The 17001-nt window shown below is 38.0% G+C and overlaps 1 protein-coding gene across 1 annotated transcript; it reads right to left on the bottom strand.

Annotated features, from left to right (window-relative positions):
* Positions 1-14769: 14769 nt before the first annotated feature.
* LOC113776273 (transcription repressor OFP6-like) lies at positions 14770-15865 on the bottom strand. The gene has a single exon (XM_027321393.1). The coding sequence runs from the start codon at positions 15745-15747 to the stop codon at positions 15187-15189; it is 561 nt and encodes a 186-aa protein (XP_027177194.1). The 5' UTR covers positions 15748-15865; the 3' UTR covers positions 14770-15186.
* Between the last annotated feature and the right edge of the window lie 1136 nt (positions 15866-17001).

Raw genomic sequence — 17001 nt, 5'->3', positions numbered from 1 at the left:
GTTTCTTTTTGGCACGTACTGGAGTGAAAGAACACAGACCCACCATGCCTGCGTCGACCTCAAGCAATCGATTTAGACAAGCAGTATATTTTTATGATAGCCATATGATACATATGGGTACCCACAAATTTTTTTACCACTCCAAAACCCCATCAATCATGTTTATTCTTACTTGACAAAATTTGCACCAGTCCTGTGTTTAAGAGATGCAAAAACGCAGGGAAATGCAAGAACAGGAAAGGTGGATATATGCAAGGAGAATACTTAGATATTTCTGTACTTTTTTTTTTTTTTTTTGTCAACACAGGGGTGTCCGGGTCAAGACCCGAAGGCGGCCCGACTAATCCCCTGCGCCTGGAGTACAGCGCCACTCCAACCGCACCCAGGCGTTAGGTGAGGTTCGATCCCACGACCTTGCGAGTGGTTTTCCAGCCGCAGACCGGGTGATCTAACCCCGGGGGGCTTTAGATATTTCTGTACTTGAGTTGAGTGCATATATGGTAGTAGGAGTAATTGTTCAAGAAATCTTGTTAGAAGTACGGGTCTCCGGTAAATTTTTTTTTTTTTTTTTGAAAAAACGAGAGAGATTTAATCAGGATATGGTGGAGTAGTGATAGCAATTAAGTCAGAAACTGAATCCAGTTAAAGAATTCCTCTCCATGATTACGGAAAGCTGGATCCAGTTTAGTAAATAAAATACTTAGGACCAACAAAAAGAAAAAAAAATGCAGCAGCAATCTCATGGAAACATCCTACCACAAAATGCTCCACTCTTCATGCTGTCTCGCCTTGAGTTCAACTACGTGCATGGAGTACAGTAAAAAAAAAAAAAACCCCCCAAACAAATTGTCCTTTATTACTATATTAAAATTAAGATAATGATTTTGAACAAAAAAAAAAAAAAGAAAGTATCATCTTGGTTCGCTTCAATCTCAGAGCCAAGATTCTTTTCTCAGGCATCGAAGCTTCTCAAAACCTTGAGGCTCGCCCACTCTTTTATTTTAATTCTAATACTAGTGTGAAATGAATCTTACTTCTTGCGGTAAACCATGCATGCATGGATCTTATGATAACCCCACTCGGATAATTAATTGATTGATGATTACTTAAAGCTAAATCTACGTATGATCTGCATGCTATGTCTCTCAAGTACTGCTCCCCAAAGGAAAAAATATACTCCCTCCGTCCCACTTTGATAGTCCTGTTTCTTTTTTCACACAGTTTAAGAAAAAGTAGTTAATTTTGTTGGAAACGTAAATTTAGATTGCTATTTTCCTAAAATACCCTCACATTAAATAGAGTACAACTTTATGGGAACTTGAATTGATGGTAAAAAAAGAATCAACTCTCATTAAATGGGGTAAGTTTATAGTAACAACAACTTACATTGAATAAGGGCATTTTAGAAAAATTAAAATACAACTACATTCTTCAATTGGGAAGTGGACTGTAATTTGATACAGATGAAAAAGGAAAACAGGACTATCAAAATGGGACGGAGGGCGTATATATATAAGAAAGGTGCCTCTCAAGTACTACTAATTAATTGACCTTAGTTGAAGTGAGGTTACTCAAAAAGTTTCTCCAAGTTGTTCCTAGCACTGGGGTTGTGCTCCAAAGTTCAGCCCCTGCTGCCCCATCAATCCATCAATGGATCAACTCTTTTTTATTGGGGGCTATAAAAAGAGAATTTTGCCTAGTTCATTATTCTAAAAAAGAAGAACGAAATTGTCTCAGAAAAACTAAAAATATATATATATAAAAATAAAAGAAATATAAAGTATCTATAAATTAGGGATACAAATACTTAAATTGTCTCCTTTTTTTTTCTCTCTCTTTTTTACCTGATTCTGTTCAATTGTTCATGGTGATAGTTCAGAGTCCTGTTCTGATCTAATTCAACGTTCAGTGTGGCAACAAAACCTTAGGCAATGCGTCATTCAGGTTTGGACAGCCTTTCGTTGCTCAAATGAAGCGTGACTCGCGTATTTGTGGTTAAAACTCGAAGCCCACATTTTTGTTGGTTAGAAGGTCGATTAGTTTCGGTTACCTTAGCCAGATTTGGGTGAGTCACATTGCAGTCGAAGACCCTGGTCACCATCTGTCTCGTCTCTGTCTTTTGTACTTCTCGAACCAAATTTTTACAATCGTCATATGCAAATCACACTCCAAAAATTAGGGGGAAAGGGAAAGGAAAAAATCAAGCAGACACAAGCAACATCTCAGGCTCCACTTGCCTGGCCATGCAGCTGATATTTATACTCCATCACAACTCAGCCGGTCCCTTGCAAGCTGAATGAAAACTTGGAGAGGAGATCTTGTTGCCTATCTGCCCTTTTTTTTTTTACTTTCTTTTTGACCCAACAACCAACAACAAAAAATCCCATCCCCAAATAAGACTCCTCCTGATTGAAGTTGTAGAAGCTTGGAAATTGATGAACGGTCAAAATCTCACTGGGTACGGCTGTTAGTGTTAATATGTGTCAGTGATGAAAACTCTTATAAAAAAAAGTGTGGGGTAAATGAATCATTAATGCACTGTATATATGTATGTATGTATCTGCATGGTGGGAGAAAATTATCTAAGATTGTGGGGGTGGTGAGAGGCGATTCAGTACATCATCATCCGAGACAGACAAAACCAACGGGGTATATAGCTCTTTTATCTGCAGGTTTTAACTTGTCATTTGTAGCACAACGATACGGGTTTCTTTCTTGAGGGATCAACTCATCTGGGTCGGGTCATTTTCTCACTAATGGCGCTTCCATTCAATGAGATCTTACATTTCCAAGAAAATTTTATCTTCAAATTCATGACCACGCACAGAGGCAGTACATGGTGGTATAGAAGTTGGTGTCCGTCGTCAACATTTTACCTGAATAAGTTGGCATTGATTGCTTATCACTGGGCCGAGGCCCAAGACACTTCCACTTCCCGCTGCTCCGGGTTGACTCGTTCTAATCCTGATTTTTCTTTCTCTTTTTTTTTTTTTTAAATACTACTACTACTTTTTATTCGTTTTGAGAAATGGAATAAGTATTGTTTAAGATAAACAAATTAGTACAATATTTACGGTGACGGGATACTTTAAGATTAGAAGCTTTAAGCACAGAAATAAGGATTTGTTAAGATTAATTTTTTATGCACTGACAATGTAGTAATTTTTTTACACTAGCAGTTATCAATATATGTTGCATGTTCATGATTTGAATTCATGTTACGTGACAATGATCTAAATCTGTTAATGTAAAAAGAAAAAAAGTACACTGATGTTATATATATAAAAAAAAAACTTACTCCATTAGGATTATATGTTAATAAAATTAAAAGAAAAAGAATGTAGCTACTTCAACATTTTTGGTTTTTGGAAAGGAAAAAAGGAAGAGGAAAAATCTGACCGTAATTTTATCTCGGAGAGTGAACGAGGACAGCACAGAAAATCTTCCATCACAAACATAATTTAAAACGACTGCCCATTGGCCGTACGTAACGCACCACGCAATTGATCGATTAAAAGAGAGCAAGACAAGACAAGGGTGTCCAATTATGACACAATTTTCACAGGAGTAATTCTTTTCGATTAATGTTTATGAAAATCTCATTGACTCTGTGAAATTTTATTGTTTTAATTTTGTATATATTGACAGTGTATATACTAACACTTTTAGATTCATGCATATCACATGTGTAAAAGTTAAAATTAAAATTATGCATCCTTATTGTATACACTATCAATATATATAAAATTAATCCAATTTTTCGATAAGAACGTATAATGGTCAAGCAAGAAAGAGGGCTACTTCCTTGATGTTATGGATATTTCCAAAAAAAAAAAAAAAAAACAATGCTAAAGGTTTGTCATTTATCAAATTTTGAAGAAAAAATGAAATAACAGTAGAGTAAGTTTTTTTATGCAGCGTCAGTGTACAAAATATTTTCTTTACACTAACAGATTTAGATCATACAATATAACATAAATTTAAATTTAAAATTTAAATCATGCACAACTGATGTGCATCCATAAATACTAACATAAAAAATAAAAATATAATTGATCAATTTAACTTGACATATATGGTAGGCCCAAGCACGTTTCGTTATTATTATTATTTTTTTCAACACAAGAAATATTTCAGTTTTACTAGACTAATCTCCCAGTGTTCCATTGTTGGGATTATTTAATTTTGAGCAAACAATCTACTTACAGCGTTTAAGAAGACGCAGTAATATCTTCATAGCAGGCCTCGTGATCCACAAAAGATATGATGGATGACTATTCCCTTTTCTTTCTCACGCATACAATCAATTGAGTTCATAAATTCGGAATTGCAGCAGTAATCAATAATATCTGCGCCCCATTCAATTATCACAAAGTGGAGCACAATCACCACTGATTTTGATCCCTGAATTCACAGAGAGTTATGAAATTAAACTACTCCTCTGCTACTCCTAGTAGCCTAGTGCTACTGTACAACATCTGCTTCAGCATACATAGTAGGAGTATATACTGCTACAAGTTACACTAGTTAGTTTCTTCATTTTTCATCACTCTTGAATTGGGATGGCCACAAAATTTTAGCAGCGGAGCACCAAAATTGAGCGAATATGCGTTCGGAAAGTGAGTGAATTTTTAGATTGATTAGTTGCGAATCACATCCTGCTTTGAAATCCGAAGGTAACAATAATGGAGCAAGGCAAGAGTTCGAGTTCATTATTATTGTCTCCGTCTTCTTCGCCTTTCTTCCTTAAAAACGACTTTGCAAATGGACAAATCGACGCTGTCACATATCCACTCCCATTCTACCAATAGAATAGGGTAAAGCAGCCGCTTATCATAGAAATTCTTGACATCTTTCTTAGTTGGCAACAAAATCATGAAACTAAATCCAAATGAATAAACGCCAACGAGGACAAACAAGATATCAACGCATTTATTTTATCTTCCTTGAAAGATGGTCTTCGGCGATGTGTCTTTTTATCTTGGGAATTGTATATGAACCATTGCAATAATATAAAGAATAGGTAAAGTCTCATTTCTACTTTGGGTAGTGAGATTTGGAAGGAAGCGGAGAAGAAAGGAGAGAAGTTGAGTTTTCTGTTGTTTGTGAGTTTCAGCTTTCAAGTGAGAAGGAAGGAAAAATAAAATAAAATAAAAGAGGGGTTAACTTTACTAGCCATGTTATTTGGGTAGCTATTTTGGCTGTGTAGTCCATGTTATCCATATTCCATAGTGGCATGATTCCCAAGCGTTAGAAATTGGAAACCTATTTTTTTTTTTTTTTTTTGTCAAAAAAAAGGACTTGGCCCCACTTCAGGCCCCAACCCTTATTCGGGTTGTTGGGTTACCCCATTTTCGTTACTGAGACTCGAACCGGTGACCTACGGGATACTACCGCATGTGGTCACCGGCTGAGCTATTAACCGAACCTATTTTTATTGTTTTTGCAAGAAAAAATAGAGACTGCCTACCCCTCATCAAACACGCGGGGCAATCACCTGTTTCCCTTGTGGGCTGACAGAAAGGGTCTCATCTCACATATATAATATACCTGTTCTCCTTTTTAGATTTGCCTTTGAACTGTTGAAAACAAGATGGCCAACACTACTACTACTTCAGAGTCCCATATTTTGGTGCTTCGTATCAGAATGAATATTGCCTTCCATTGGTGGAAGAGATAGCTTGTTGTCGGCATATTTGGCATCTCCGATCCGTTTCCAACTTGAATGAAGTTTAATAGTAGTAGTACTGTGTATGGTTCCCTTTTTTCTTTTTTTCCCTCCTTTAGCTAAGTCATTTCATGTCTATTCTTTTCTTGTGCTGAGTCAATTCATGTATAATCTTTATCAAGCAAGATCATTTTTTTGATAGCTAAGACGACATTATAAAGAAGTAAAGAGGCTTCTATTGTTCAGGGGCGGGCAGGTTGCTGGTCTGGACTCTATTTATTTTCATCATCCTATGTATGAAGATTGTGCAAAAAGGTCATGGTTTAGTGGACAAATAATGTCCTGACATGCATGCTTAATATGCTGCAAGTTAAGGGATTGGGAAGTAATAAGCTTAGGTTGTGTTTGGATTGCATTTTTCGTGATTTTTCATGGAAAAATTACTGTAGCGATTTGATGTATGTGAGGAAAAAAGGTAATAGGGAAATGTGATCACGGAAAACGACGTAATTTTTCGACGGAACCGGCAATCCAAACAAGGCCTTAGTAGTTATCTTCTTTCCAGATAATGTGGTGAAGTATATAATTTTTAAGGGACGGAATGGCCAACTTAAAAGTGGGATTCATCAAACAACCATGGTCCATAAAAGCGTACCTGGCTGGCTGTTTTTTCAATTGGTTCAAAATTTTAACTGCAAAAATGTTCATATCTAAATCATTCATTGCCATCTGAACGCGTTTGCAAATTGTAAATCTTTTAGTAGTAATAGAAATTCAGTTAATGTGGTAACAATTTATATAAATCAAAATCCAGGCTTGCAAGTTGCACAAGGTGCCATTTTTATCGGTGCTTTTGTTGAATAATTATTATCAATATCTTAAATCGTACTATTACTAAACAAATAATGATGCATGATTCTACAATCTGTTCATTTTGATCTGGCCGTCTTAATAAACATTTTGCAAAAGAAGAGACGACTACGTGCAAAAGAATTAGTATTTCAGTAGAAAGAAAAGTATTAACGCAAATCATATGAAGAAAGAAAGGCCATACTAATAGTCATACAAAATTTTCAGCGAAAAATCACGATCCTGTTAAAACAGATGCAGCGAAACGGAAGAACAAACAAGAACAAATTTGGGGGAAATCAGATTCTTATTAGGGTTCGGAATGTATCAAATCTTTTGTACAGAATGGATATAAGATATATATATACAATCAAATAACCAAAACGGATTGGATCCAAAAATAGGTCCAAAAAACCGAGACCCAAACAGATCCAAACAAGGTGCAACAAATAAAAGACGAGAACTAGTGGAACATTTTGTTGAGAATAATTCATTCTTTTTAAAAAAATATCATTCTTTCATTTGATCTTATAAGGTTGCACTAATAGCAGAAAATATAACCAAAAAATGCAATTAATACAAACACATGTGAAGAATTAACAAAGATTACGTCAGATTCGAAGAATAACAAAAGCTGTACTAGGAAACTCCAAAATATTTGTTTAGAATTATGAAAAACTGTTTTTCAGGTGGAAAATTCAAAAAAAATTATTGAAGTTGATAAAACTGCCAACTCTTGTCAAGAGATTTCTATCAAACTCCAAATAAAATAAGTACCGCTACTTTTCTCCCAAAAGAAAAAAAAAGGCATGATGATCGGTTCCAACTAGTTAATTGCCCCGGAAACGATTCATTGCATTAGAGTCGTATAAATCAATGTTGTCCAATATTTTTTTTCGTCGACACGATAAATTTTATTCTAGACCTACTCCTAATTTACATAAGGAGGAGGAAGAACCTAAAGAAAAACCCGATAAACCACCACCGATCCTTATGGGTGTGTAGGTTCAGATGGGTGGATATTAAAATGCAGGTAGGCAAAGAAATTTGATCTCCTGACCTATATTTATTAAAAAAGTACATAATTCTCGTATATTTGTTCTTGACTTTTATTTTGGGCCGCGGATTTGCATCCTCTTCTATCTGTTGATGCTATCTGTCTCGTCTTGTTTCATGGTGGAGACTTGAGCAGAGGCATAAGGACCAGGATATCTTTTTAGCCAACGAAAAGATGTCTCCCACCAAGATTAGTGAGTTTGTTTGGACAAAGGAAATTTGGAAAAAAAAATTTTGCCTCACAAATCCTAATCACTTTTTTATCTTGTCAACCACCTTTTATCTCATATACATCACATCACAAAAATGCTACAGTAAATATCTCAAATAAATCATCCAAATAAACTCTTATCCAAACAAACGTAACTTACAACAACAACAACACATCACATTCTTGTGAAGGATGGGTTTTAATTACCCAGAAAGATCAAGTAAATGGTGGGTTTTTGTATTTCTATTTGTCTAATTCTGCACACACACAGTAGTTACAAACAATACATGGTAGTACGTACTAACAATAAAATGCCGTCAATTATCTGTTGCAAAATATCCACTTGAAGGAAACTGAAAAGGCAAAGACAACCAAAAAAGAAAAAGGACGGAGAGTCTCCTCTGCCAAACAACAGATTAACATCCACATAATCATTTGCTGGGTTGCAACAGGACAAAATCTGCAAAGCAGCAAGCGTTCTGTCACACGCACAGAAGCATCATTTCAGAGCAGGTGAAAACTGGCCCTTCTTTTTGTAATTTTTCATGGGTACTGTACTGGAGTGCCTACTAGTAGCAACAAAGTGAAAATTCCAGAGTCTGTCCACTGAAAATCAAAATTAAAGAATTTGACAGCGTTACTGCGTTGGCACATGCCTTGGTAACCTCTAACCTTTCACAAGAAAGCGTTGATATCTCTTCATTGTTTTTAAGGGTTAATTCCACTTTGTCCCCTCAAACTTTGGGCGATTACCCACTTCAGTCCCTTAACTTCAAAATGGGACACTTAAATCCCTAAACTTATGAATTGCTCCCAGTTAAGGAAAATTGTTGACAGAATCCTGATTGCCGTTGGTGGTCGAAGTGCGTGGCAAACACTGTCCTTTGACTGAGGGCAACAATGAAAATTCACAAAAAATCACATATATAGATTAAAAAAAAATGGTGAAATATGGAGGGAAAGTTTCCCTCCATGCTACCCACTTCAGATGGATAATGTAGACCCGATCCAAATCATAAAAGGGCACTTCAGGTCGGTATGCTGAGAGACCCAAGCTGTCATTCTGCTATCCACAGGGCAGGAAGAAGAAAAGGAGAACCCAACGCATGGTTCAACAAACAAAGAGAAATGGTGAGGCAATTTTGTGATTGTGGAAAGCAAACATTGATGATGACATCATGGACTGCCATGAACCCAGGAAGAAGGTTTTGTCGATGTGCCAAGTACAGAGTAAGGGAAATTAGGGTTTTGTGTTTATACTTGTTTTTTATTTTGGGTTTGTATGAATTGCAGCCACCTAATCTTGTCTGCAAACATAATGTTCTTGTCAAACTAGGAACAAGGAGGCTGCATATACTGGGATTGGGTTGATCCTGAGATGTGTCAAAGGTCAAAAGAAATAATACCTGGACTGCTAAGGTCGATGAACAAGATGGAAGCTGAGTTGGATAGGTTGAAAGAAAATTCAAGGTGCCAACAATCGAAAGTAAGGAAGCTAAGGATGTACTTGATTATCCACTGGGTTGCCATTGTCATGTGGTTGTTTTTGTTCAAATCTGGGGGAGAAGGTCCAAAATGAGTTGTAGAAGAAGCAACCGCTTATGCCGGACTGCCCGTTTTGTTTGCTCAAATATGGGACCACCTTTGTCTGTCATTGCTAAGTAGTGGACCTTTTGAGTGGTGCAGGAAGGAAATTCTTGCTTTTGCTGACTATGTAATTACCAGCACTTTCAGAATCCCGCTTGCGGGTTTCAGCGTTTTATGCTGTCGGGATGTTAACCATCTTGCTTGTGAACATGTGCTACATTGCTTTGAATTTTTGTGACAGGTGAAAGCTTTGTCTGATGAATGTATTTGTGAAATGACCTGAGTGGTGGTAGATGGGTTAATTGGGTCGGTCGCGTTACCCAATTATTTATATCCATAAGTAAAATTTTAAGATTCGCATACCCATCTATTCATGGCCGGTATGGGTAAATGTAGTTCAATGGAAATGTCAAAAAACGAGTTTGACAACCCAATTGCTCGTTTACAACCTATTTATTCTAACTTTTTACAAATTCGTCTAAATTAATTTTGAAAACTTAACTGCCAATTTATACAACCCTTTTTTTTAACTGTCATTAATTTAAATATTGACTTATAATGCCCAAAAAGCCTAATTACTAATTTTTTCTTCTCGCTATCAAATATAATATTAACCCGCATGCGAGGTAACAATGAAATAGTAAAAAGACAGAAACCCGCTTGCGGGTTTCAGCGTTATTATGCAGGCGGGATTTTAACCTGCTTGCTTGTGAACATGTACCACATTGCTTTGAATTTTTGTGACAGGACGAAAGCTTTGTCTGATGAATGTATTTGTGAAATGACCTGAGTGGTGGTAGATGGGTTAATTGGGTCGGTTGCGTTATCCAATTATTTTTATCCATATTTTTATCCTAATTACCAATTTTTTCTTCTCGCCATAAAATATAACATTAACCCGCATGCGAGGTAACGTTGAAGTAGGAAAAACACAGAATCCCGCTTGCGGGTTTCAGCGTTATTATACAGTCGGGATTTTAACCATCTTGCTTGTGAACATGTACCACATTGTTTTGAATTTTTGTGACTGGTGAAAGCTTTGTCTGATGAATGTATTTGTGAAATGACCTGAGTGGTGGTAGATGGGTTTTAAATGTATTGTATCAAATTTAGGGATATAGTGGACCTGCTATGTCCCATAATTGTGAACGTTGGACCTGCTATGTAATCAGAATTTGTTGTTTAGGGATTTTAGTGTCCCAATTTGTAAAGTTTATTGCAAGTAATCTATGTCACATTAACAACAGCAATCAACTCAGAACATAAAATTTTCAGCAAAAACCTTTGATCATTCAACAAATCATCCAATACATAATAGCAATACCAGGAATGACAAAAATTCCACATTAACAGCCTCTAAATTTCACCCATCTGGACTAGCAAGACAAAGGCTATATGAGTTCCACAACAGAGGCTACCAAAAACAGAGGCTAACAAAAATTCCATATTAACAAAAAAATTCTTAGTTCCAATGGACTATATGAGTTGAACAAAAGTTCGCCACATCTGGACTAGCAAAACAGAGGCTTTTACTGCCCAATTTGATTGTATCTGCAAAATAAAAAAGGCTATATGCCTGTACAATTCTTGAGTTGGTTTGTCCAGCATCAGTTAGTTCATGCTTGAAGGCTATTTGGCCTATTGCTGCAATTTTCCCAACTTAACAGATTGGTTTCCATCCCCATGGAGCTGCACATTTTCAATTCCAAGTGACTCCTTCGCATGTCCCGCAGCTGTCTGTAATGTAGACAGGTTAACACACAAATTGCCTTGCCATGTGAATTGTGCTGGCTTAAGTCCACTGCTGGAATGAGAGGCTGTCCCCAAGTCCACGTATGAGTGTGGTGCTCTCATCGTTACTCCGTGGCTGTGGGAATAAAGTTTGCGACCATCAGCTTTGGAGCTTAACTGCAAACAAGCACATAACATGCAAAAAGTTTTGTATATAACAAGCACATAACATAACATCTTTTGTATCCTGCTTAGCAGAAGTTTTGTGGCCTTCAGGCATGTCTACATACTCTGTTTTTTGAGTTTGAAACCTCACTGGATTATCATCAGTGCCAACTTGTAGATAAACCTCTGCCACTCTATTCAGTGGCAATGTGTTTACTAGAAGATCACAATCCCAATCACACATGCAAAAATATAGTCCAGTCTCAAGCGGCATACCAGGAATCCTACCATACCACCCAAAACGAGCATCTTTCGGGTATCCTAGTCTTACTGCACATTCATCAAGCACTTGTAGTGACCATTTTTCAGCATTACAGTTGTCTATATAGTCTACCCTTCCTCCCACGTATTCTTTGCTGGGAGAGCTTCTGAACTCACCCTGATGGTGTATCGCCAAGGAAAATGAGTTGGGCAAAATGTCATTTGGACCACACTCTGGTTAAATAAAAAAATAAATCTTTAATAATTAACCCATTAATTATTAACAACATTTTTAGCATTTGGGACCACAATGTCTTCAACAGAAGGAACATTAGGGTTCCCACAACACTCACTTTTCAGTAAAATATGCAGACCCACTAACAGTACCATCAAAAATATATAATGCCTTGGACATGCATTCCACAACCATCCAAAACCCTAACTTTTCAACAATCCTTATGGCTTTAAAACGTTTTTCTACTGCTACCGTAAATTCTTACCCAAATTCCAATTATTAAATTCAATTAAAGTACACAAAAAACTCTAAAATATTTTTCTCATACCAGTACTTGTCTTCTCTTTTGCTTTCCATTGTTTCGCTGCGGACGCGGACGCTTTTTCTCTCACATTGACTCGCTTTCTTCCCATTCTTGCAATCTTCAGTGTTTTTCAGCAACAATCATTCGGATTTTTACACACTTTGGTTTTACCCCTCCTCTCTATTTTTTCATCCAAGACAGAGGAAAGAAACGACCACTCTCTGACTGTTTCGCACTTTCCCTTCTCTGGAATTTGTCTTTGTTTGTCCTTAATTTACGACCCAAATTTACGTTTATGTCCTTATCATTTTCAGTAACAATATTCCCCCATCTTCATTAACGGAGAGTGTTTGCCACGCACTTCGACCACCAACGGCAATCAGGATTCTGTCAACAATTTTCCTTAACTGGGAGCAATTCATAAGTTTAGGGATTTAAGTGTCCCATTTTGAAGTTAAGGGACTGAAGTGGGTAATCGCCCAAAGTTTGAGGGGACAAAGTGGAATTAACCCTGTTTTTAATGATGGTCAACTTCAGTTTCTACTCATCAGTTTCAAGCAGCACTGCACTGGTCACTAGCACATGAGGATCCCTCATGGATGGTCGGCACATTTTTGTGAAGACTTGATTCTGAGAAGCAGTTAATGCACGCGTCTAAACCTCTTAGTTGATGATTTGACTTGAACATTCGTGATGACACGGGTAGAAAATAGGAATTCAGGACTGACTTACACTAGCCCTTCTTCATCTGGGTATAAAATTGAACATGGTCCTGAATGCACAAACTCTGTAGGTAGCAGAAGATTTATCCAACCAAAAAAAAAAAAGAGAAGAAAAAAAGAGAGGGCATAATAAGCCTACGTCTTGTACAAATGTGCTACCGTAGAAGGGACCAAAGAAACAGATACCCTTGCTAGTATCTCTCCAATTAAATTGCTCAACCATCTTCATACGTTTCAAGCATTTTATCCGGACCTTGAAAAGATGAACCAAGGAATTAGTAAAAAGATATAGCCACAAATGGCGTCCTCCAAGCGATGCATATGCTCAAGGGAACTTCAAACTTCCATGGTTGCTGGTAAAACATGCTTCTTTTTTTTTCTTTTTTTTTTTTGAGGGTGTAGAACATGCATTCAAATGTTTTTAAGTACTGCATCAGTGCTTTCAAAAATTTCGAATTTTCTTTTCGGCCAATGAATGTCATCTCATGTGTCCAGATGATACACTTTTACGGTGGTTAATCAATTGCCTCTTTAAATCTCTGCCACAGTACCAGCGTACATTGCTTAAAATGCAGGGAAGGGAAGCTACCGTGAAGCAATAGCTAAAATCTATTGACTTTGCTAGAGCAGTCGCTATAAAAATTAAAGAAGCGCCCATACAATGATGACATTGCTGGAAAATGTACCGCAATAGCAGTCACAAAAGTTGTAGTGACCACCCATTAATGTGCATTAAAACTACCACTGTCTCGTCCCACTTAAAGGAGTACATTTTCTTTTCTTTTTGGTGCAGTTTCAAATCCCAACGTCTATCTTTTCCCCACTGGAGCTCCGAGATTTTGACCAGCAAGCGCCAACTTCAGTACTTTCATCTTTGACATGTACTCCAGTTGAAGCTCCGACTTCCCTACCGTATTCTCCCTAACATATAGGTCTCGTTTGGAAGGTAAATTTTTTGGATGTTTGTCTAAAATTTTATTATAAATTACTGTAAAAATTGTAAGAAAAATTTTTAGATTAAAAAACTTTTTTCTTTCTTTTTCTTTCTTTTTTCTTTTCTTTTCTTTTCTTTCTTCTTCTTCTCCCTTCCCCCTCCCCGGCACCTCTCTTCCTTCCTTCCGCTGCATCAGTTGCCCCTCTACCCCTCTTTTTCTCTCCCCCGACACCTCTGCCCCTTCCTCTCCCTCTCTGCCCCTCTTTTTCACTCCCCTGGCACCTCTCCCTTCCCCCTCCCCCTCTTTTTCACTCCCCTGGCACCTCTCCCTTCCCCTCCCCGTCACCTCTGCCCTCTTCCCCTCCCTCTCCCTCTCCTCTCCCTTTCCCCTCGCCCTGCGATGCCAGAGTTATTGCAGCCATGAATTTTTTTTTTTTTAGCTTTGTCTCTCCCCCTCTCCTCCCCTCTCCTAGCTACAATCTGGTCGCGCGACCAGATCGCAGCTAGCGGGAGGGGGAAGGTGGCAGGGGAGGGAGAAAGAAAAAAAAAGGAAAAAAGAGACACACCAACAAATCAGTCAAAGGAGAGGGGGTGAGGGAGAGGGAAAGAAAAAAAAAAGAGGAAGGCTGGCAATAACAATTGGAATAGTGACCAGCACCGAAAGTGGTGGTGGAGGTGATGGCCGGCGACGAAGGACGTGGTGCGCTGGATGGGAGAGGAAAAAGAAGAAAAGTTGAAGAAAAAATTTTTTGTGTATTATTTTAAAGTGTGTAGGTTAAAAACTTTGATAAATTTTTTGGAATTTCTGTAGCAAAAATTGTTAAAAAACTAGTATTATACAAATTTGCTAAAAACTTGAGGTTCCAAACAGGCCCATAATTTGGCCACCACATGCCTGCTTATAAACTCTTCCTATTATGGCAGCAGGCAAATCTGCCTCGTCTATTTAGGTAAGGTAAATAACCAAAAGAAAGAAATCAGCATTACTACTACTTTCACATCTTAAACGAATTCAATTACGACACCAATAAAATAAAATGACCACATTCACTAACAACAGTAATTGCTAGTACTAGATTACAATTTTCACAGCATTTTTGACTACCCGTCACAACATCTACAGACTCTTTCTGCTACAGTAGGATGAGATTAACAAGTACTCCACTACTAAAGGTGGTCAAAAAGGCTGTGAAAATAGAACCCAAGAGTGATTAACCTTACACTCTATGATGGTACTCTAGTAATTTGGCATATATGGACTCTGAGGAAGGGAAACTAAAAAGAAAAGAAGCAGCCTAAACTAGCAAGTAGCAGCAGCCCCTGCAAGCGCGACTGCTGCCCTGGTGCCATTTTTGCATGGTTGGCCAAGATAACAACACATTTATTTATTTATGAATTATGATCCGGTGGTGCGGTGCCCAAGACTGATAGAGATGGACACCTAGTGTCACGTGCATCACCACCTAGAAGCCACGTGACCTCCAGAGGCCATGCAAGAGATTTGGGGAGGCAGCAGTCGACCTCACTGAGAAAACACCATTCCAGATCTCCGTGAAGGCTCTCACAATGGTGCCATGGTAGTAAGGCGAATTCAGCTGCAAGAAACAGTTGAGAAGCTCCTTAAGGTCATCTTTGGAGTAAATCTCCTTCTCCAGAATCATCTGAAGCATTGACTGTCGAAAATCGAGATAAGGGTCGTCGGAGTCTTTCTCCACAGCCACACTCTCCCCGCCTATCCTCCCAAAGCCCTGAACGGCCCTCAAACTCTTGATATCAGAGTCAGTATCAGATGAATAGTAGGCATTACAGGTGTCATCCGCGTCTGTGGAGAAGGTGCTGGTGTTGGTTTCCAAGGAACCGGAAGAAGAGTAATAATGGTTGGGTTTGTGGTAAGAGGCGACCGCTTTACGCCTTGCTTTAGGGCGGAAAACGTGGGATAGGAGTCTTGGCCTTCTGCAACTGCTGCAGCCAAGATTCACTGCCACAGAGCTGCGAATGAGCTTCTTCTTGCCGGGCGTTGACATTGGAGGGATTGATTACCAGAGAGCAAGTCTTACTATACTAGTTAAAAATGGATGGATTTCTCTGCTGGGAAGGAAGCAGGCAGCGAGTGTAGCGTCTGCTGGGGTGTTACTCGAGGAAAGTGAGTGCAAACCAAGGGGTGCTGAAAAAAATGGGGCGCAGAATCTGATATAAATTGGGCATGTGAGGATGGAGGGACCCTGCTTAAGAGTTTAGACGGGACCCCCAACCCCTGCTTCCTTTCTGGGATTTGTCTAGGCTAATCTGACAGCTCTTGGGGGATTACACGAAACCAAATCAAGCATAAAGGAAAATTGAGATCTCTATCTTGTTCCCCCCCCCCCCCCCCCCGCCCCATGTTGGCATCTTTGGAGGAAATGGGAAATCTTTAAAATTTGGGCCTTGTGGGTAAGGAGGTGAAGTGTTGATGCAAGTCACTCTAGACAACGGACTGTAGAATTATTAATATTAAATAAATGATGGAAGGGAGAAAATGGGCCGAGTTTGTTTGGATAGCAGATTATTTGTTCAAATATATTTGCTTACATCACCATTATAATTTTTAATATATCTTTTTATCTTCTCAATTATCTTTTTATCTCACAAACATCACATCACAAAAAGTGCTACTGTAATCTAATACGTACGGTTGCACTTGTGTTAGTTTAAAATAACAGAGTAGTAGCAGAGGTATAGAATGAGAAACGGAAGCTGACAGGTGTTAGGAGGGATGATGATGATGATCTATTCTAGGGATCCATTAAAAATTGACCAAAAAAACCCGGGCTAAGTGTCCAAATTAACAATTGCTATTTCACTTCGGATTGTGGTATGGAGTACTATCAATGGTGGGAACACCTACGATGTGGAATTCTACATTTGTGGTATCCGGTGAAGTCTCGTACTGTCGTCTATGCCATCACCTCTTTTTTTTTCTTGATATTTTCAACCCTTTGATGATCTTGTATTCTAGACGCTCAAAGTGGGTTGCTATAGTAAATGATAAAGTATACAGTCTCCCCAACTTGTAATTGTTCATATTATTTAGGGAGTTTCTGAACTATTTTAATTGTCAACTGTTGGAATCTCATTTATTTCAAAATTTAAATTGACAACTCAATAATTTAAAAATATTAAATTGTGATCCTTCAATCGTTTTCACCGTTAAATTTGATGGATCTAACTGCAAAATTGATGGATCTAATGGTAGAAATAGATTGAAAGATCATAATTTGACATTTTTTTATTATTGAAGG

The sequence above is a fragment of the Coffea eugenioides genome, chromosome 6 (genome assembly GCF_003713205.1).
Source record: "Coffea eugenioides isolate CCC68of chromosome 6, Ceug_1.0, whole genome shotgun sequence".
In the NCBI taxonomy this organism is placed as follows: Eukaryota; Viridiplantae; Streptophyta; class Magnoliopsida; order Gentianales; family Rubiaceae; genus Coffea; species Coffea eugenioides.
This window is presented reverse-complemented; position numbering and strand designations above follow the sequence as displayed.